Here is an 18454-nt window from a genome sequence, read left to right as displayed (position 1 = left end):
TGAGTGTTCTTTGAACCACAGCAGAGTACGTACGTAACAATGTTTGTTAAGTAAATATCAGTGACATGTTTAAGTCTGGCTCAGTAGGTATTAGCAAAGTGATATTTGTGTTGGTTTTGTTGTAACAAGAGTCAATGGTGTTTGTAGAAGGTGGTCTGAAAAAAGGGACTTTGGATTTGGGGTTTTATTTCTTCCATCTGCTGACCAGTAGTTCTACTTTGGGACTTTAAAGTAAAAGTCCTTCCCAATGCGTTGAATTTGGTGAAGTTATACTTACTTCCACTGGCTTAATTCTGTTCATAATCTGCCTCATGAGTGTTACTTTTTACCCATGGATCCACTTTCTAGATAATTTTGTCTTTGAGAAGGAAATCTGTCCTAAGTCTGATTGCAAATATATGGTCACTTTATTACAGTGCATACCTGAAATGCCACAGTGATGTAACTGAGCCAAGTTCAGATCAACTTCCACCTCTTCTTCCATCACTCTGCACTTCTGTACCCTGATCTTTGATTTGATTTTTTTCTTGTGCTGCAAGCAGAGAGAGCCAGAGAGCCCCACACAGGCCTGCTCTCACTTCTTTGCCACTGTGCTGACACAGTCATGAGATATTTGCAACGTGCAAAACTCCACAGAGGGACTGAGACAGCACCACATGGCCCAAAAGCCAGTGTCTGCTTTTCCATTTGCAGCAAAACAAAACAAAACCACCAAATAAACCACCATCAGTTTCTAATTTAAACAGCTATTTATATAGGTGTTTATATTTTTGTTTATCCTTTGACCTTTTGGTTTCTCTTTTAAGAGCCAGATATGAAAGCTAAGGTTAGTGCACAGAGGAATGCAAAGCAATGTAACAATGATGATGCTGAATTTTAAATTCTCCATCAGAAATAAAGTGTTTTGTTTTTTTTTCTGTTGGACAGGCTGTGAGAAGTCGGACTGATTCATAACTGTCCTTTCCTGTACGTTAATATAATCTATCTCTTTGGGCATGCTCAGAAATTTTGGGCTTAATAAATCTTCACTGTAAACTACATACTTTCATGTATGGAAGGCAAAATGTTTATTTCATCAAGCATTTTATGACACAGACCATGAAATATATCTGACTCACTGCACAGGCACAATACATTGTTCTGTTACAGCAGCCTGGCTGCAGCTTTCACATCAGCACAGGGGCACAAGGCAGGAGGTGTTGGGGTGGCCCCAGGCATCACCTGATGATTCACTTTGCAATATCAGAGAGGTCAGGAAGGCAAAGGAATTTTGCTTAGAGATTCAGAGAAAATTTGAGTGCTTTCAACCGGCTGTAAAATACGTCCAAGGCAAGGGAGCTACCATGCTGCTTTTGGCTCAGCCCAGCCTGGATGAGGGCACCCGTGCAGGTGACGGGAGCTGTGGAACACCCATCTCAGGGGTGAGAAATCGCAGCTTCGTCTGGCCCCAGTCCTGCTGGTGGAGAACCAGGGGCTGCTGAGAGCTGGTGCCTCTCCCTCAGCCTTGCCAGGGCTGTGCTAGCAGCGAGGGTTATTCTCGTGCTCAGTCTGCAGGATCAAGCCCGTATTAGGGGAAGGAATGGAGATGGACAAGCACAGCAGGTGTTGCACAGGACTGGCGGCTGCTGGAGGCAACAATTCAGCCGTGTGTGGATGGAGCCATCACTGGGGAAGCCGTTCCACGGCCCAGACGAGGGCAGGTAGGGATCAAGTGGGTGCCGAGCGGGGTGAGCTCGGCTTGGTCCGTGGTGTCTTGGGAAAAGGCTGCGGGAACAGAGCTCCCACGCCGGGGGCAGCTCCAGCCGTGTCTCCCCGCCTGGGACGCTGTCCCGGCACAGAGAGGGAAGGAAGCCAGGCAGGCAGGAAGGAAGGAAGGAAGGCAGGAAGGAAGCCGGGCAGGCAGCGCCCGCCCTCTGTCAGGGCGCCCCGGACCGAGGCCTGCCCGCCGCGGGAAATGGCGGCGCCGGGAGGCGAGGGGGGCGCTTATGGCGGTGGGGCCGCGGCCCCGCTCCTCCCGCGGCGGGCTGGGGGCCCGGGGGCGGCCGGCCGGCAGCGAGAGAGCGGCGGAGTTCGGGCCCGGCCTCCCGCGCTCGCTCGCACACCGCAGGGCCCCGTCGCTGTGCGGCCGGAGCGGCTCCCGTGCGGTGGCGCCGAGCCCGTGAAGAGGCGCGCCCGGGGCCCAGGTAAGCGCTGCCCGCCGGGCCCGCTGCCGCCCGGGAGGGGCTGCTCGTGGTGGTGATTTTGTGAGCTAGCCCGGGACCCACTGCTGCAGTCTTTCGGGGGCTGTTTAAGCCACAGCTTTGCGTCTGGATTTTATTTAGGTTTTATTTGGTTTTATTTATTTATTTTGCTCATCCCACATCTCCAGCTGTGGGATGAGCAGAGGGCGCGGTCCCTTACAGCCATTTTGTGAAGCAGTTTAGGTGTCAGTATCGCTAACATCGGAGCAAGTAAAGTTTAAAAAAATGAGCCTGTTTGGAAAAGGTTTAAGTAAGGTGGGCTAGGACAGCAGAGTCCCAGTATATATTGGCAACTGAGCACACCACCATAAACGCGATGGAGAGAAAATTCAATAAAAAGGAAGTGTTGTGTTTTGGGTTGGCTCAGGACTGCAGTAAAGTCTGAACAGGAAGCAAAGCCTCACCTTCGCATGGTCCCTGGTTGCTTTGCTGTGTGCTGCTAATGAGTGATATTGGTTACTGGCAGCAAACAGAGGTGGGCAGTAAAAAGATCCAACTCAGTTGGAAGACAGGAGCAGGGAATTGCCTTCCTGGCTGAGTGATTAGGCTCTGCAGTCTGCTTTAGGAGGGCTCAGTCAGTTCTGAAACTTTTCAGGAGATTATTGCAGAGATTCATCCGGAGGACTAAGAAAGTGGAGCCAGTGGCACTATATTGACTCCATTGATACTATCCTCCTAAATTAAATGGTAGAAGAACAAGGCCTGCCTGTGAGATAAAAGTCAGGACCTACTTGATCTACCTACAATGTTTTAGTGGCAGTGATAGAGCAAGTTAAAAGTCATGTGTTTCTGTAGTAAAAGGTCAGATGTGTTTGTTTTAAATCTACATTAAACTATTTCAGGGCTGTTGTATTGTCTCTTGTATCTGTGCGTTTGACATGTCTTACATGTGTAATTGCTCACAGGCCCTTTGTTCCCGGCTCCAGCACTGGGTGAGGAGGGACACTGGACATGCCTTCTATTACGGTAACAGGTTTGAAAACTTTACAGCCTTAGAAACCTGTGTGAGACAAGTGTGGTCTTCTGAAAGGGCTTCACGTGATGCCCTCCAGTGGCAACAACGTGAATCTGAAATCGCAGGGAATTGGAAAAAGGGATCCTTCTGGCTCGCTTTGAAGGGGTTGGGCAGCCCTGGCAAAGTCCCCAGTTAGCTGCTGGGAGAGGCATGGTTGGGGCTGTCTTGTTCTTTGGCAGTTCCTGATACTGCAAGTCCTGCAGGGATGCATGGATCACTGCTGCACATGAGGGCTGCCTGTGGGCTTCAGCTGGCCAAAACCAGAGCTTTACACATGAGCTTCTGTCCTTTGCAGAGGATGGATTTTGCTGTGTGCCAGTAAATTCCCATAAGGAAAAGGAACAGGAAGAAAAAGACCCAGCAGGTACTAGGAAAAATGCAGCTTGCAGCACATAATGTTAGAGACAAGGACAACTCTTTTTTAATTGACTACTGCCCTGCCACATGTTGTAGTTCAGCCAGAGTTCCTGTATACAGGCCAGATGTAAGAACTGATTTTGCCTCATCTGAATGACCTTTCAGTACAGAGAAATAGATCAGATCAACACCTCAACACAGTTCTCCAAGTTGAGTGCCATACCCAGAGTTGCAATAAACTAAATACACCTGGTGAATAAACTGAATACAGAGGCATGCATTGCTTATATGAACTTACAGCTTAGTAGGCCACTGCTGCAGAAGTAGTGGCCTTCCTGTAAAACATTTATATAGAGATTGTTTTGAGTAACAGCTGGTTCTGAGAAACACATGTCAAGTTTTCTTTGCTGTGTAAGTGTTTAAGTGATGGGGTTTGGATTCCTAAGAGAGGAAAGCTTGGGCTAGTGCCAGCAGGTGAAGCTTTTGTTAAACAGAAACATACAAACTCATTTCCCTTACTGTTTTTAACCTAGAAGCCAATTACTGCATATTTGTTCTTTCTTTCAGATAGTTCTGTCAATGCTATAGCTATCCTGTGCCATGCCTGGTGATGACCATGGGGTCATTCTCCTGAGCAGACTGCTCTATACTCAACCACCTGGCCAGCATTCTCCAGTAGATTCACCAAGCATAACAACAGAGCTGTTTGGTACCTGCGGAGTTCCACTGCAAGGGTGTCTGAGCACCTCGCTTTTGACTCAGAAAATCTGCCCTTGCACGGTCCAGCAAGAGAGTTCTGAAGTCCTGGGGACTTGCCAGTTCAGTTCACTGGTTGGAAAGTATTTTTCCAGGTTACAGCTATGGTTTAAACACTTGAGGTGAAAGCTGGTGGTGGGGTGTGGAATCATGGGTTCACCAGCAGCCTTTGTGCATTAGAGGCTCTCTTGGGAGGTTCAGATGTCCTCATACCTCTGCTCTGATACCTGTGTGTTACACTCTTTCAGGTATCTACTTGGAAATAAGAGTAGGGCTCTCAGTTTTTGGCTGATAGGGATAAAACATGTTCCAGTGGGTATAAGTTGGAGCCAAAGACAAGGAGTATATTTTTAAGCAAAGAATGGTGCTTTCTCACCACTTCAATCCCCAGCACAGGAGCTGTACCCTAGAACTGCTGTTCCCTGGGATGGCCATGCCAGCATCAGCGGGGCACACATGCCCACAAGCTGTTCTGCTCACTGGCAGATAAAGCAACTTAAAGTCTCTGGCCTGCTTACAGCAGGTCTTACAAAGTATCCAAAACAACTTTTTCTGCCCTGAAAATATCTTAATTCGTGGTAGGTTAAGAAATGACCCTGTGCTGGTATAGCTCAGTGTTGCTAAATGCATCCTCTGAGGCTTTTGAAACAGATACCCAAGAGCAGATGGTACTAATCACTGCTGTAGTGGCATACTCAGCTCCTGTTTCTGTGGTTTCTAAAGGCCTGTTTTGGCAAGACTTTTTTTTAAGCTATTTGGGAAAAATAGAAGCTTTTGACACACAGTTCTATGTAAAATCTCTTTGGTTTTGCCAATGGCGTTTATTTATAGAGACCCTGCATATTGTAGAGGCCACTGCTTGTTCCTGGTGATTCCCTAGAATGGAAACTTGAACCAATGATTTTTGTAATGAATATGCAATAAATCTGTGGAAAAGCTTCTCTCTTAATGACTCTTGATTGAGTTCAGGTAGTTTGGACATCTATGGATGAGGCTGTTCAGAGTTGACCAAGCCTGCTTGACAGGCAGGGCCTGTCTTGATTGGTGTCTGGAAATGAAATCCAGACAAGGATCTTTCAACAGCAGAGAGTGTGCCAGAGTCCTTCCAGCCTCACTGGACACCCAAAGCTTCAAGGGCACAGCACTGGAGTGGAATTGTTCAGTGCTGAAGGGGAGAACAGATCTGTGAGTGTGGAGGGAGGATACACCCAAGCGGACGTGAGAATAGCTAAAAGGAAGCAGCTAAAGGTGTTTTAGGTTTTTCTATAAGGAAAATCAAGTACTGCAAAAAGCCTGTCTTATCTTTTTTTTCCCTGGGTGAATGAATGAGAAGCATTCTGTAAAAATGTCTTATATTTGAGACGAGTGCAGGCTTGGGTATTCCAGAAAGCCTCAGTGGGTATGTAGGCACTAACAGTTCACACACAGGGGAGGAATATTTGATTATCTTGTGTCACAGACTCTGTGTAGCAACCAGAAGACTGGATTGGGAGATCAGCTTCATGACTGGAGTGTTTTCAGCTCTAGCAGCTGTACAGTCATTATGCCTTTTGCTATTTTTGTTTTCCTTTGAGTAGACTCAGGAGTAGAATTGACGACTGCTTTGGAACTGGGGAGTTCCCTCAGCTTCAGGTGGGTGTTGGGGGAGCCTGTGATCCAGCTGCCACTGCCATGTGGTAACAGCATCACCTCAGAAGGATGGTACCAGTTTCTAACAAGAATTCTGGGATGGATCTTGTGACCACAGTGGTTTTTTTCTAAGATCCTTCCCAAGAGGATGTGAACTCCTAAGGGCTCAGGCTTGGCAGCTGGTTTGGGTCAGATTTGCTTTGCTTTTACTAGAGGGAAACAGCTGGTTTATAGGGAGTATGCTGGAGCAGTTAATGCTGAAAGAGGGCATTGCTCAGGGCAGGTTACACATAGGTGTGGTAGCTGCAGAACACAGGTTATGGCAGGGCAGTCCATGGGGGTGTTGTAATTCCAGTATGTATCCTTAAGATACCAGGTGTTTCCAGTGCAAAGCAAGGGTGGACATAATGCTGGAAGTGTGAGTTGAATGTGTAAAGGTGCTGGGCAATATCTGCATTGAAAAATGACAGTCTGCAGTTCTCATAGTCCAGCAGGATGCCAATCCTTCTGGGGGGAATAGTAATTCTGATGTCAGGTGTCATCCCACTGTGCAGGAATTCATACTTGTGCCTGCAAGCGAGAAAAACAAACAAAAGAGCTGAAGGAACCCTGGCTGCTCTCAAAGGGAAGCACTTTGTGCACTCAGGTGCCTAGGCTGCTCATGAGTGTCACAGGCAGTGATGTTAATGCACCAGTGTCCAGGGAAGAGCCAGCAGTGCAGCTGAGGCAGGAGGGGAGCTGGCATTTCTGCAGGCAGGTATGACATGATTCCATAGGTAGGACAGATCAAAACCAGTTTGGTATAGCTGGGTTTAGCCAGATACATAATTTCTGGATTACACAGATCTATTACTCTGTCTTTCCACTGGGGTTTTGGTAATGTTTACAGCTAAATTCTGCAACTCTGATTTTATTCAGATTTGTTCCTGCAACTGCTTGTTTCAATATGATGTTTCACTTCAGTGAGAGAGTGTACCACAGACAGACCCTTCAGCTTTATTCACTAGCATCCTCTCAAGGGAACTGGGTGCTTTGAAGATGCAAATCTCAAAAGGCAAGTTCTGGAGCAATTAAATTGGGCAAAAGAACCCACTCCAAATGCTTCTGAAACCCCCTAAAAAAGCAGGAGGATTTGCTTAAGTGTTCCAGTATCCTTCCAACACCAGTTTACGGTGACAGCAGTGGAATGTCAGAGACCCTGGTGCCAGGTCTGAGCTGATATAAAATCTCTGGTTTCTCTGCTGCCCAGCCTGCAGGTGTAAGAGGTGTTTCTGTCAGAGACCTGCAGCCTCCACAGCCCTTACCTTGAGGGTGTGATGATGTGCCTCATGCACCAGGATGAGTTGTTTGCCCCCAGGTGACCATGTCTCGGAGTATTCTCAAAGGCCACGCCAGTTCTGTACTCTGTATCTTCCTCAACTTCCACCTCCCAGTAATGCTTTCCTGGAAATGGGATCAGACTGCCGAGGATTGCAATACATCTGTGGGAGACAGACAGGAATATGTGTTTTGGCAGGCCCTCTCTATAATGCTTTTTACACTGTTTAGATGTGTTCAGGTATGTATATACCTGCATAAACAAAAGCCACTTCTGCTGTCCCCTTAGCAGTGCAGTGTAGATTTTTGACTCCAGTGAAATCCCCACACTGTGGAGCTAACACCCAGCCTGCAGGTTTCTTTGTGACACCTACCCTGTTTTCACTTGTGGGTAGCTTTGTATAAACAAGTGCCCTGGGCACTTCCAGAAAGATGAAGAACAGCATCTCATAGTGCCTGGGTTTTCTGGGAAAGTTAATGCTTGTTAGAAAAGAGAGTGCTCTGGTGAGCCCGAGCATAGCAGCGGGAAAAGTCTTCAGATTTTGCATTTTCTTTCCAAACAGCCCAGGGTTTTGAACATCACTCACCATTAGGAACTGAGCTCTGTATCAGCACGAAGTTCCTGGGGCAGCTGGGGAGGAGGGAACCTGTCTACACTGTGTTTGGAGAGATTAGGAAGAATTGAACATGGTAGGAGAATTTGTAATATGTTGGGTTCCTGGGCCATGAAATGTACAATAGGAACCATGCAGAAAATAACTCTTTTGAAAGTTGTGTAGTAGAGACAGTCAAAGACAATGTACTACAGGGAGACCCTTCAGCTTGATTTACTGGCACAGTCTTGGAGTCAAAGGAACTGGGTGCTTTGAAGATGCAAGTCTGCAAAAACACAGGTTCTAAAGCAAGAAAATTGGGCAAAATAACCTACTCCAAATGCTTCTGAAACAGGAGTGCAACATGGTTCCTGTAAGCTTACACCTCACTTTTTCTCTGTAAAAGTACATGCTGTCACTTTCAAGGGGGACAGCAGGTTTCAAACACACACAACTTTTATGTTCCTATGGTAGGGTCTAAAGTTGTAAGTTTCTAAGCAAAAGGATGTTGCTGGCAGACACTGAGCTCCCCTAGGCAATGCTGAGAGAGAGCTGCACTCATCATTTGGAGGGACTGTTGTGTGAGGATGGGCACGCACAGCACAATAGCAGTGCTCTGCCTCTGCAGCTGCACTTGCTTAGAGCACGTGTACAGTTCATTGCAAGTGCATGTAAATGTCTTGGGAACGATGCAAAGGCTGTTGAAATCAGAACTCAGAGGGGCTGTGTTACTACAGCTTGAAAGGAAAAGGAATGATGGAAAATGGATGGGTAAACATCTGTGAACAAAACATGACCATGATATAACGAGAGCTGCACAAGAGACACCAAGGCAAACCTGAACTGTGCTGAAGAAGCAGTTAGGAACTACATCAGCTGCACAAACTTCAGAAAGAAGAGTTTATCATGTAATTTCCTTGGGAGCTTTTGGGGTTTTGTTTGTTTTTTCTTTTTTGTCTGTTTTTTTTTTTCTTTTTTCAGTATCTTGGTTTGAAGGAGACTTGTGAAAGTTCATAGTGGAACCATAACCTCAGCCTTTGAATGAGGAGATGAGTTCCAGCTCTGGCTGTTTATGTGAAACATAAAAACATCCTGCAGAAGTGGGATGAAATCCCATTTAAGATTACCATGATGGCTTTCATGGAAAGGATCACCAGTCTCCCAACTCTCTTCTACCAAATACCCTCTAGTAGCACTGCATTTCCATGGAAGCAAAAATGTGGACTTGTATTATCCTGCATCTGCAGATGCCTGTCCTGGTTATATGGTGTTTCTGTGGTTTTGACTAGAAATAGGCATTTTGGCAAGCTTAGTCTCTCATTCAATGGCAAAGGGCCTAATTCTTTTTGAAAGTAATACATGTTGGTCCAAACAGTATCAGTTACATCTGTCAGCAAGAGGTAGATTTCAGATCCTTCTCCTTTCCTTAGCATTTGTTATGGCACCTAAATACCTGTTCAAATTTAGCTCAGTGTGCCAGACATGTAAGTAGACTTGTACATAATTGTGGCTGCTGCATCTGTAATCCTATTTAAGAACTTGCATTAATTTCCAAGTTCCAAAGAGCAGCTGGAGAGAGAGATTTCAACTCAAGAGAATAATCAGAGCTGCTGAAAGTTAGATATTTCCTGGCATCTGTTAAAAGAACCAAAGAAACTGAAATGCCCCTTTATACCTTGTAAAGCTGTTATCATAGACAGGCAGATCACACTCTGGGTTTTCCAGTTCATCACATGAAATGGTAAATCCATCATCTAGAATTGCCAGTAAAGGATGGGCTGTGTCCTCATTAAGGTAGAAGCAGGTGCCTGCAAGAGAAAATGCCTGAGGATAACTCCACTAACTCCTTATAACATTAGACTTGCAGCAAGGGTGTGATGAATGTTATTTGGATCCACAAAAAGATTCACCAATGCTCTAGAAAGAATCTGTGGCTGACATTGAGAGGACAAGATCATATTTTTAAAGTTTTTCTAATAAATGGCTGCTTTACAGCTTAACACTTTAGTTTCAGCCTTGTGAAGAGCAGGGGACTTAGCCTGGCTTTGAACCCTACCAGGGGTCAGAGCTGCAGGCATTGTGCAGGAAGGAGTTATGCAGCGATGAGGGGTCCTCCCTGCAATGGACTGTCTGGTTTCAAGTAATCTATTTTTAATCACTGAAATGAGAAAGGGGGGCTTAAAGGACTCTCCATGGCCTCACTCATCCACATAAAGGCTGGGCACAGTTTGAAGAGAAAGGATCCCTCATACTTCAGCACCTCTCATCAGAGCAGTCCTCAGAGAGGTAAGTCCAGCCCAGGATAAAAGTGCTTCTGCCTTTCTTCCTGCAGAGACTTCACAGAGCAGGTCTGACACACTGGGGGCTGAGGAGCAGCTGCTATTGGCACAGCTGCTGTTTGTAGCTGGTGCTTCTTTCTCCACCCCAGAGAGGATCAAAGGCCATTCACCCACATTCAAGGTGGGTTCTTGCAGCTGACAGATCAGTTTGCATGAGGTGTTTCCATAATGTAGACTCAGAGAAGATAAATCTCCCCATGATAATCCCAAATGAAATCATTATAATCAAACTGCAAGTTACTTCATTGCAAATACAATACAATGACAGGGCAATTACAGGCATGTGCTGCTGAAAACAAACACATGCTGTGCAAACAGAATGGGCAATTTCAAATATTGAGTTTGATTTAAGCAGTTGGAATACACACAAGCAATGGTAACACAATAACAGTCTTCCTCTCTTGGGATTTAAGGATGAACATTTCTTTCCTGTGGTGTCACTGCTGTGTGGCAGATAGGTTTTTTACTGAAACATAACTGCGTGGTCATCCTGCTGAATAAACACAATTTTCAAATGTCTCAGAAGGTAAGGGCAGAAGAGACACAGGTAAGGTGTGAACACATCTGTGAGTGGCATGGGAGATTTGAGATGAGAAGTGAAGTTGCAGTGTCATTGCAACAGTGATGAAGGTGAGCACTGATGTCTGCTAGATGACTCTAGAAAGTGCTGTCTCAGCCATAACTTCCAGCAGCAGCTTCCTTACATGGTAACCTCAGAAGTAAAATCAACTACAACTTTCCTCATCAGTGTGTCAGCACTTTGCAGGCTGCCAACACGTGGGTGTTGAGTTGACAGTGCCCCTTAAAATGTCTAGAAATTAGTAACTTTCAGTCTTACAATCAAATGTAACAGACAGCAGTTATATAAATTACAGAGCTAAAGCAATGCACTTATTGTTACAAGAAGCTGTTTTTTTCATTCCTAAAAGGTTACCAGGTGTGTAGTTAGATGTAAGAGATTAGGACCTGGTCCAGAGGCCATTGAAACCAGCAGGAATCTTTCTGTTAAGACAATAGATGCAACAATAGGCTGCTGGAGTTGTTCCAAGCTGTACAGTACCTGTGGTGTGTATCAGGACAGGTTCACTTCTTTCACTGGAGCCACCCAGGTTTTGGGCTCTGACACAGATGTAATACTTCTGTGTTGGCTGGAGGTGAATTAGAACTTCACAGTTAGGGATCCCAACAATAGATCTACAGAAAACAAATCCATGGAAAATGATGGGGTAGAAAACAAAGGTAGGCCTTTGAAATCATTTTTCTGAGCAACAAAGAAGAAATTACACTTCAACTTGTAACTGATCAATAACATTTTACATTGTACAGTTGTCAGTAGCAGGGCAAGAGAGAGTCTGTGACAGACTGCAGATTTTTACATTTGCTTCTGCCCTTTTCCCATACCCATAATTCTCATATAGTAATTTTTGATTAACATTTTACACCTAATTTTACTAAGAGAATTGTTTGTAAATGTAAATTCCCCAGAAGGTCATGGGTCCTTTTTTAGTCCTATCTGATGCCACACGATTGAAATGGTTTCATCTCTACAGGTCATGGGCTCAACAGAAGAGTAACTCACTCAGTAATAATATCATCATTTTCTTCATCTGTCAGCTTGGACAATTCAACCGTGTAGGAATCAACAGGATTAATGTCTCTGGATTCCCAGCACACCAGTGCTGCATTTTCACAGCTTCGGATCTTTTTATTCTTTATGGTAGGTGGTGAAGGAGCTAAAAAGTAGGCAAAAGAACAATTCTAAGCTGTTGCTTGAAGATGTTTGCAAACATCATGTTTTGAAGACAGAAAAATAGAAAAATGTTTACTAACACTATATAATTAAAGAAACCTGCTTCAGCAATGGACAATAAGCAGCAGGTAGAGTGATTAACAGTACTATTTAAAGATATAATTTAGACTATAAAGGTCCCAAGAGAATTAAACAGAGAAGTAACATAAAGACCAATTACACAACTCCTTTCTATCATTAGTTTTATCTTTGCCATGAAGGTGCATCTCTTCTCTGCTCTGAGAGGTCAAAGACATCTGGAACAAGCCCTTGAAGGTCTCACACTGACTTGCTCAATCTGATGTCAGGACACAATGTCACACAACATCCTAGACTGAACTGCAGTTAAAAAGAACAGCTTAACAGGTGAATCCACAAAATACCTATAAAGGTATAAGGCAAATAAAAGAAGAGCTGTGATTTTTCTGGCAGAACCAGGAAACTTGAACCTCATTCACAGCTGGTCTATGTGCTTGCATTTAAATAAGTTGTCTCTCTGTCTGTTTCTTCCACTCTAAAACAGGGACAATTGGCATGATGGGCTCTCCAAGTAAAAGTAGGGAATTCCCATGCAGTTAGTAGGGTTACATCAGAAGAAAGAAAGTGCCCAGAAAGCATTACTGGCATAAAATTCAGAGATTATTTTGAATTTCACTACAAAGGTTACAAAGTCATATGAATAAAATATTTTTACCTGTTACATAAACTGCTCTTTCACTTGGTGGACTGATACCGGAGGCATTTAAAGCACTGACCCAAAATTCATACTGTGTATTTGGCAACAGATCAGTAATGGTGCAGTATGTTTCTTTGACTTTTAGTGTATGCTCTGAAATGACAACAACAAAGCATTTACAGTTCATTTACACAGTTTCCCACTCTTCCCCAAAGCTGCATCACAGTGGAGTTTGGGTACATTGTTTTGGGTGCTGAGTTCAAGAGAGCTCTTTGTGCTCCACACCCTTTGATCAGCTGTCAGGCAGTTTCACAATTCCTGCCTCTAAAGCAGCATAAATCAGATAGGACAAGAGCTGAAGCTATTTTACTGCTCATTTATCATTCTTGATTTTATAAAATTTGGATAGTTTCTGCTTTTCTTTCTCAACTGGCCACTGGCACTCTACTGGCTTCCACTTTTGAAGGTTCTGTAAGAACAGTGTTAGTAAAGGCAGTTGTGTCACAAGGCTGGGACATTTTGGTTCTGTGGTTCTTTGTGTGCCTGGGCATCTTAGGAAATTACAGCCTATTATTAGCACTAAGATAAACTGTAAAATCATCTGGGTGTTTCAGTGGGAGTGCTGATATGACGATTTGCTCTTTAAAAATACCGTGCTTTGCCGTGGATGCAGCACATACGCTCTAAAGCCCGCCCTCCAGAAATCCTTGTCCCCTTCCCATTCCTGCTGTCCCTGCTGCTGCCATGTCCTGTCTCTACTCCTGAGATGGGTCCTGCTGCAGCTGGCAGCATGGCAGACCTGGCAGGGGAAGAGGGGCAAAACAGATGGTGGTGGCAGATATGACAGTTTTGGTGGCAGAGTGCACTTTGGCATCAGCTGGTTTGGCTAATGGAGAGCTGAGGTGTCCCCTTGGGCCCAGGGCTCCTTACCTGCTTGCCCATCACTGTGCCCCTCATTGCTCACTGGTTTGTAGCACAGCTGGTAGCAGTCCACAGTGTCATCTGAGAAGAGGCCCCAGCAAACTCTCAGTGAAGTGCCAGTTGCTGCATTGGGAGCCTGGGGATTGATCACAGGGGCACAAGGAGCTGCAGAGGGAAAAACAGGTCAGTTTTTGAATGTATAATCATGGTTTGTTATACCTCTCTTCTCACAAATGTCTTTGCACGAAGCCATTTGTGCTGAATAGGGTCATATTCCTCAATTCCTCCCACATGGAGAAAAGTCAGGAGCTGGTTCTGTAAACAGCTGCAGATAGTAATAAGGTCACTGGTGTGTGAGAACTAGTCTTGCTTCAATTCAAAGTCAAAACAACAAAATAAATATGCCTGAGCCTACCCCTCTGTAAACTCAGCCTCCCCTGCTCTGAGGGCTGTTCCAGTGAGCCCAGCATCTGCTGTGCCAGCACTGCTGCCAGCCACCCCTGGGATCAGGGAAAAGCTGTACAACAGGGGAGCATCAGCACAAGCAAACAAGTACCAAATGCTGTTTTATGTTAAGAAAACACAGTACTGGGTAGAAAAAAAGAATAATGTTCTTTCTGACCATTTGTGATGCACCAGAAAAGATTTAAAATTTTAGGTGTTTTTTTAGTTATTCAAAATTTGTTTATGTTGTGCTGTTTCCTGTGGATTATGGGGAAAAAATGTTTGCTAAATAGCAGAGGAATATGTAACTGAAATCTGTTTATCAAGAGAAGCTGTGTAAGTTATTTAAAGCAGTCTGGGGTTCCTCTCTATTTTGTTCAAGCAACTACAAGGTAAGACAAGTTATCACCGACTAAGCATGCCTGACCCCTCAACAGAAGGGGGTACTCTTCATGAGTCTTCTAGGAAATCATCCAGCAAAAGCAAGGAAGTCCCAATTTAGCAGTAATTCCGGTAATTTTATATTGAAAACAAATGGAAAAAACCCAAAAATATCTTCTAGTGACTCTGTAAATATAGGCAAATAAAAAGCTAGAAGGAAAACTAGGGGGAAGTTAATTCTGCCTTTACAGATCTCCTTTAAAAGAAGTAATGTTTAATCCTTACTTAAATGTAAATAGGTGTGAAATAATGATTAGTTAGGAAGAGTACCTGGAATAGCATTAATGGAGTTCATTAATAGTTCAACTTCAGAGACATCTATGACCCGTTCTTCAAAGTCTGGCAGTGTTGAAAGCTCTAAATCTACTTCTTTCTTTAAGAATTCTTCCAGTCTAATTGTAGGGAAAAAAAAAATATCTAATTGGGAGTACCATACTGTTGGAGATATCTGTCTATGATACTTGTTTGGAAGAGAAAAAGAACAGCAGGCTCCAAATTAACATCTATTTCCTTAAAACACCATTTTCATAGCTGTACAAGCTCAGCCTCCTCGTGCCTATAGCTTGGAGATACGTGGCCAGCAGTGCCCCAAGATGCCAAAGGGAGCTGGGACTGAGGGCCACCCTTGTGTGCCCCACTCCTGCAGTGAGCTGGCTGCACACACCGAGCAGGGGAGTGAGGTGTGCCAAGTACCCTATTAGCTCCATAACTTTCATTATTTTGAATTTACACTATTACTAATTCATGACCTCGTGGCTTTTGGTGTTGTCAATTTGAAAAAAAGGGGCATCTTTTCTCTGTGTTTTCATGAACAACAACAGTCAATTAAGAGGGCATTTTTGTGTATGATTTAGTGTGCCGTAAGACTTCCTCCAGTTGCTCCAAGATTTTTCAGTATCTGTTTTGAGCTCCCACAGCTTGATTTTCTACCCCACTATATTAATGCATCAATAAGCCTGTTACAGTATATTTAGGGAGCTCAGTTTTAGTCTCAAGAGCTTTAGCAGTCCTGTTTCTCAGTGAAATTAGTTCCTTATGACTGAGCTGAAAACACTGATTTATTCAGGCTCTATCTCGCCTTTCGGATTTCTTGAAATTGGATCCAAACAAGGGTTGAGTGTTAAGTTTCTTAGAGCAACTTTTTCTGATGCACTTTAAAACAAAAATACTAAATATTTAAATAGCTCTAGTGGCTCAGACAACATTTGTGTGCCTGAACAAAGTCCAGAACACATTGCAGGAAGAAATGTGACAAAAATTCCCAGACTGTGATACTACCTGTCAACCATGGTTACTGCTGCCTGTTGGAAAAAAAAGAGAGAGTGTTAGAGGTAGAAAAGTCCAGGGTCAGACTACATGATGCCATTGACCTGTCCTACACAAATTGCCCCAAATGCAGCCCTTGGAGTGAAGTAATTTGCTCTCACCCAACTCTGAGAACAAAACCAGCCCTTTTTATTCAAATGGACAGATCTTGGCTGAATTTACAGTAAGATATTGAGCAATATCAGGAGACTACCATATAATATCAGTATCTGCCCATCTAGACTTTAGACCAATTCCTCCCTTGGTTGTCTGAAGTTCCAACAGATCCCTCATAAACAAAGACTAAAATCAGCTGGGCAAAAGAGCTCAGTGAAATGATCTGCGTGTGTAACTGAAAGACAGCTGTATAGTCCCAGGAGAAACCTCAGCAGGTGAGAGCTCATGGCCAATATTCATTTCTTGATGAATAATGGTTCTTAGGGGCAATGTAAAACTGTTTACAAGCTAAGGAGAAAATATCCTTATTCCAGAGATGCAGAGGAATGGGAAAAGTCAGCTCATGTGAAGAACTCAACAGGTTGGAGTCACAGCAAACTGTCCCACTGGAGTAGGCTGGAGGTGTTAAGAGATTTGTTTGTTGTCCAGTTCAGAAGTTACTGTCACTGTGCTACAAGAATGCTCCCACCCACCTTAGTCACAGTACAGCTCAGGTGAGAGCAAGCACTCATCATCAGTGACAACTCTGATTTTTTTCCAATTATTTTTCTACCTGCAAAGAAAAATACCTTCTTGACACCACCTCAAGAGTGGGATTTCATACATCACTTTGCAGGAGCTCTTGACATATTTCAGCTGAACTTTCCTCCAAAATGAGCAAGAAAAGGAAACATTTTCTTAAGTAATTACATCAGCCTGCCTGCTGTGAGCCCAGAATAGAGCAAGAGAGCTGAGCCTGCACAAGGCAAGGAACATTAAGTGCTCCCAGAGTTTCCCCAGATAAGCATTTCAGCAAGATATCTTCTCTCTGAACCCCAGTGTGACTCACAACTCAATGATCATCCAGATTACAAACTTCTCCTTCTACATTTTGACTCTATTATGTTGTCCTACTAAGTCAATGCCACCATGCCAAGCACCTGGAGCAGTGACAGCACCATGGACTGAGCATCCCAAATTCTCCCTCCCAATAAGGCTGCTTGGGACTTCTCAGATGGGGACTACTTGCAAGCAGCAAAATGCACTTTAACAGTTAAAGGTCTTTACCTTCATAAACTCAGCTTTGTCATTTTCCAGGAAAAGCTCCTGGGTTTCATCTGTCAGCTCCTTGCAGATGTCAAGATGTTTCCCACAACTGACCAGCTGCTCATACAGAGCTTCCAGCTTCTGCCTTTTCTCTTCTCCCAGTGCTTCCAGCTGCTCTTCATACTTCTGAGCAAGCACTTGCACTGCATCGTTGTAATGCACCTCAAAGTTCTGCTCCTGCCTTCCAAAATTTTCCTGCAAGGTATTTGAGGGTTTGTACCTTGGCATCAAGCCTGATCCACAGGTCATGCAGAGGAAAATCTTACTCTGGTCTGCCTAAAATTCTCCTTACCACAGAAGAAATATGTTGTGATTTAAATCACAAAATTAGAACACAGTACCAGTACACAGAAGCTGTAATTTGACTTATGTGAATTTTTAGGGGTTTCCTCTGATCATTCATCCCCCACCGAAGCACAAACAAAAGTGTTGGATCTTGTTCCAGACATAAGAGCAACAGAAATTACAACAGTGACAATGATATAAGGCAACCTAAACCCAGGGAGCACAACTAGGATATATCCTAGCCATAATCTCACAAGCATTTCCACCAGCACAGTCAAGCACATCCTTCCATGACAGAAACCATGGCAACTCAGTGGGACCCATGGATTTGTGCTGAGGGAACTGGGCAGATAATGCTGGTGTCCTCACTCACAGCTGCAGAAAGCATTAGGAAGGAAGATTTAAGGAGCAGGCAAGTCTTTACTGCCAGCAGCTGCCCACTGTTCAGGCACTGATGTCCTCCTGTGCCACATGCAGCAGAGAAAAGACCATAGTGCCTTGAGTTATTGCTTCAGTTTGAACTTGCTGCCAGCTCATCTCCTTCCCCTGGGGCCAAGCTGACAGCAGCCGAGTGGGAGCACAGCTCTAAGTCATCTGCTTCAAGTCAGAAGCAGCTGGTCCAAGGATTTGCCTGGATCTGACACTTCTGTGAATGAAGCCAAGGCAACATGATGGCTGCACTCCAGCTGGGCTAGTTAGATCACAGCTCTTTAGCCATTAAAACTAAGATGAGCTGAGTAGGGGTCACTTTATTTCTGAATGGAAATTTCTGTGCAAATTACAAATGTGGTTTTACTAGCCCACATTAAAAATTCTTTAGGATGAGTTTTCCTAAGTACTTCAGTCTAAACAAACCCCAAGAAAACTGTGCTCTGATACTGTAAATACTCACCTCATTAACAACTGAACACCATGAATGTCAGTATGACTGTCAAAACTGTTTAACCACACTACCATAAAGTTAGCCCAGGAGAAAATGCCTTACCTCTACAGTGATGAAGATTTCCTCCAAATGGCTGGCAACATTTTCCATCTGAGCAATCTGTTCTTCCAACTTGCACATGTTTTTATGGATCTCCTCCTA

The 18454-nt window shown here is 44.2% G+C and overlaps 1 protein-coding gene, 1 long non-coding RNA gene and 1 other non-coding gene across 10 annotated transcripts in view; 2 read left to right on the top strand and 1 right to left on the bottom strand.

Moving 5' to 3' along the window:
* Positions 1-1451: 1451 nt before the first annotated feature.
* Positions 1452-5311, top strand: LOC147650692 (uncharacterized). Of its 4 annotated transcripts, none has more exons than XR_015276055.1 (3): positions 1452-1700; positions 3146-3213; positions 4180-5311. It is a non-coding gene; the product is annotated as an uncharacterized LOC147650692 (long non-coding RNA). The 4 variants fall into 4 exon arrangements; XR_015276052.1 differs by lacking the exon at positions 1452-1700 and adding an exon at positions 1861-2183 and having other exon boundaries at positions 3146-3206; XR_015276053.1 differs by lacking the exon at positions 1452-1700 and adding an exon at positions 2044-2183.
* Positions 2857-2988, top strand: LOC111934328 (small Cajal body-specific RNA 15). Its single transcript, XR_002867151.1, has one exon.
* Positions 5154-18454, bottom strand: part of FSD2 (fibronectin type III and SPRY domain containing 2) — a 19398-nt gene continuing 6097 nt past the window's right edge. For all 5 annotated transcript variants that reach the window (XM_086849908.1, XM_086849907.1, XM_023933941.2 and 2 more), the window contains 11 exons: positions 18356-18451; positions 17047-17280; positions 15796-15818; positions 14788-14909; positions 13642-13797; positions 12730-12864; positions 11826-11979; positions 11307-11440; positions 9583-9715; positions 7302-7478; positions 5154-6567 (listed from right to left, as the gene is read on the bottom strand). In XM_086849908.1, the coding sequence (XP_086706034.1) occupies positions 6315-6567; positions 7302-7478; positions 9583-9715; positions 11307-11440; positions 11826-11979; positions 12730-12864; positions 13642-13797; positions 14788-14909; positions 15796-15818; positions 17047-17280; positions 18356-18451 (1617 nt within the window). In that variant the 3' untranslated portion in view covers positions 5154-6314. The remainder of the gene's footprint in view (positions 6568-7301; positions 7479-9582; positions 9716-11306; positions 11441-11825; positions 11980-12729; positions 12865-13641; positions 13798-14787; positions 14910-15795; positions 15819-17046; positions 17281-18355; positions 18452-18454) is intronic.

Source organism: Cyanistes caeruleus, chromosome 13 (assembly GCF_971803275.1).
Source record: "Cyanistes caeruleus chromosome 13, bCyaCae1.hap1.1, whole genome shotgun sequence".
Lineage (NCBI taxonomy): Eukaryota > Metazoa > Chordata > Aves > Passeriformes > Paridae > Cyanistes > Cyanistes caeruleus.
The sequence above is the reverse complement of the archived record's forward strand: the minus strand, read 5'-3'. Positions and strand labels throughout refer to the sequence as shown.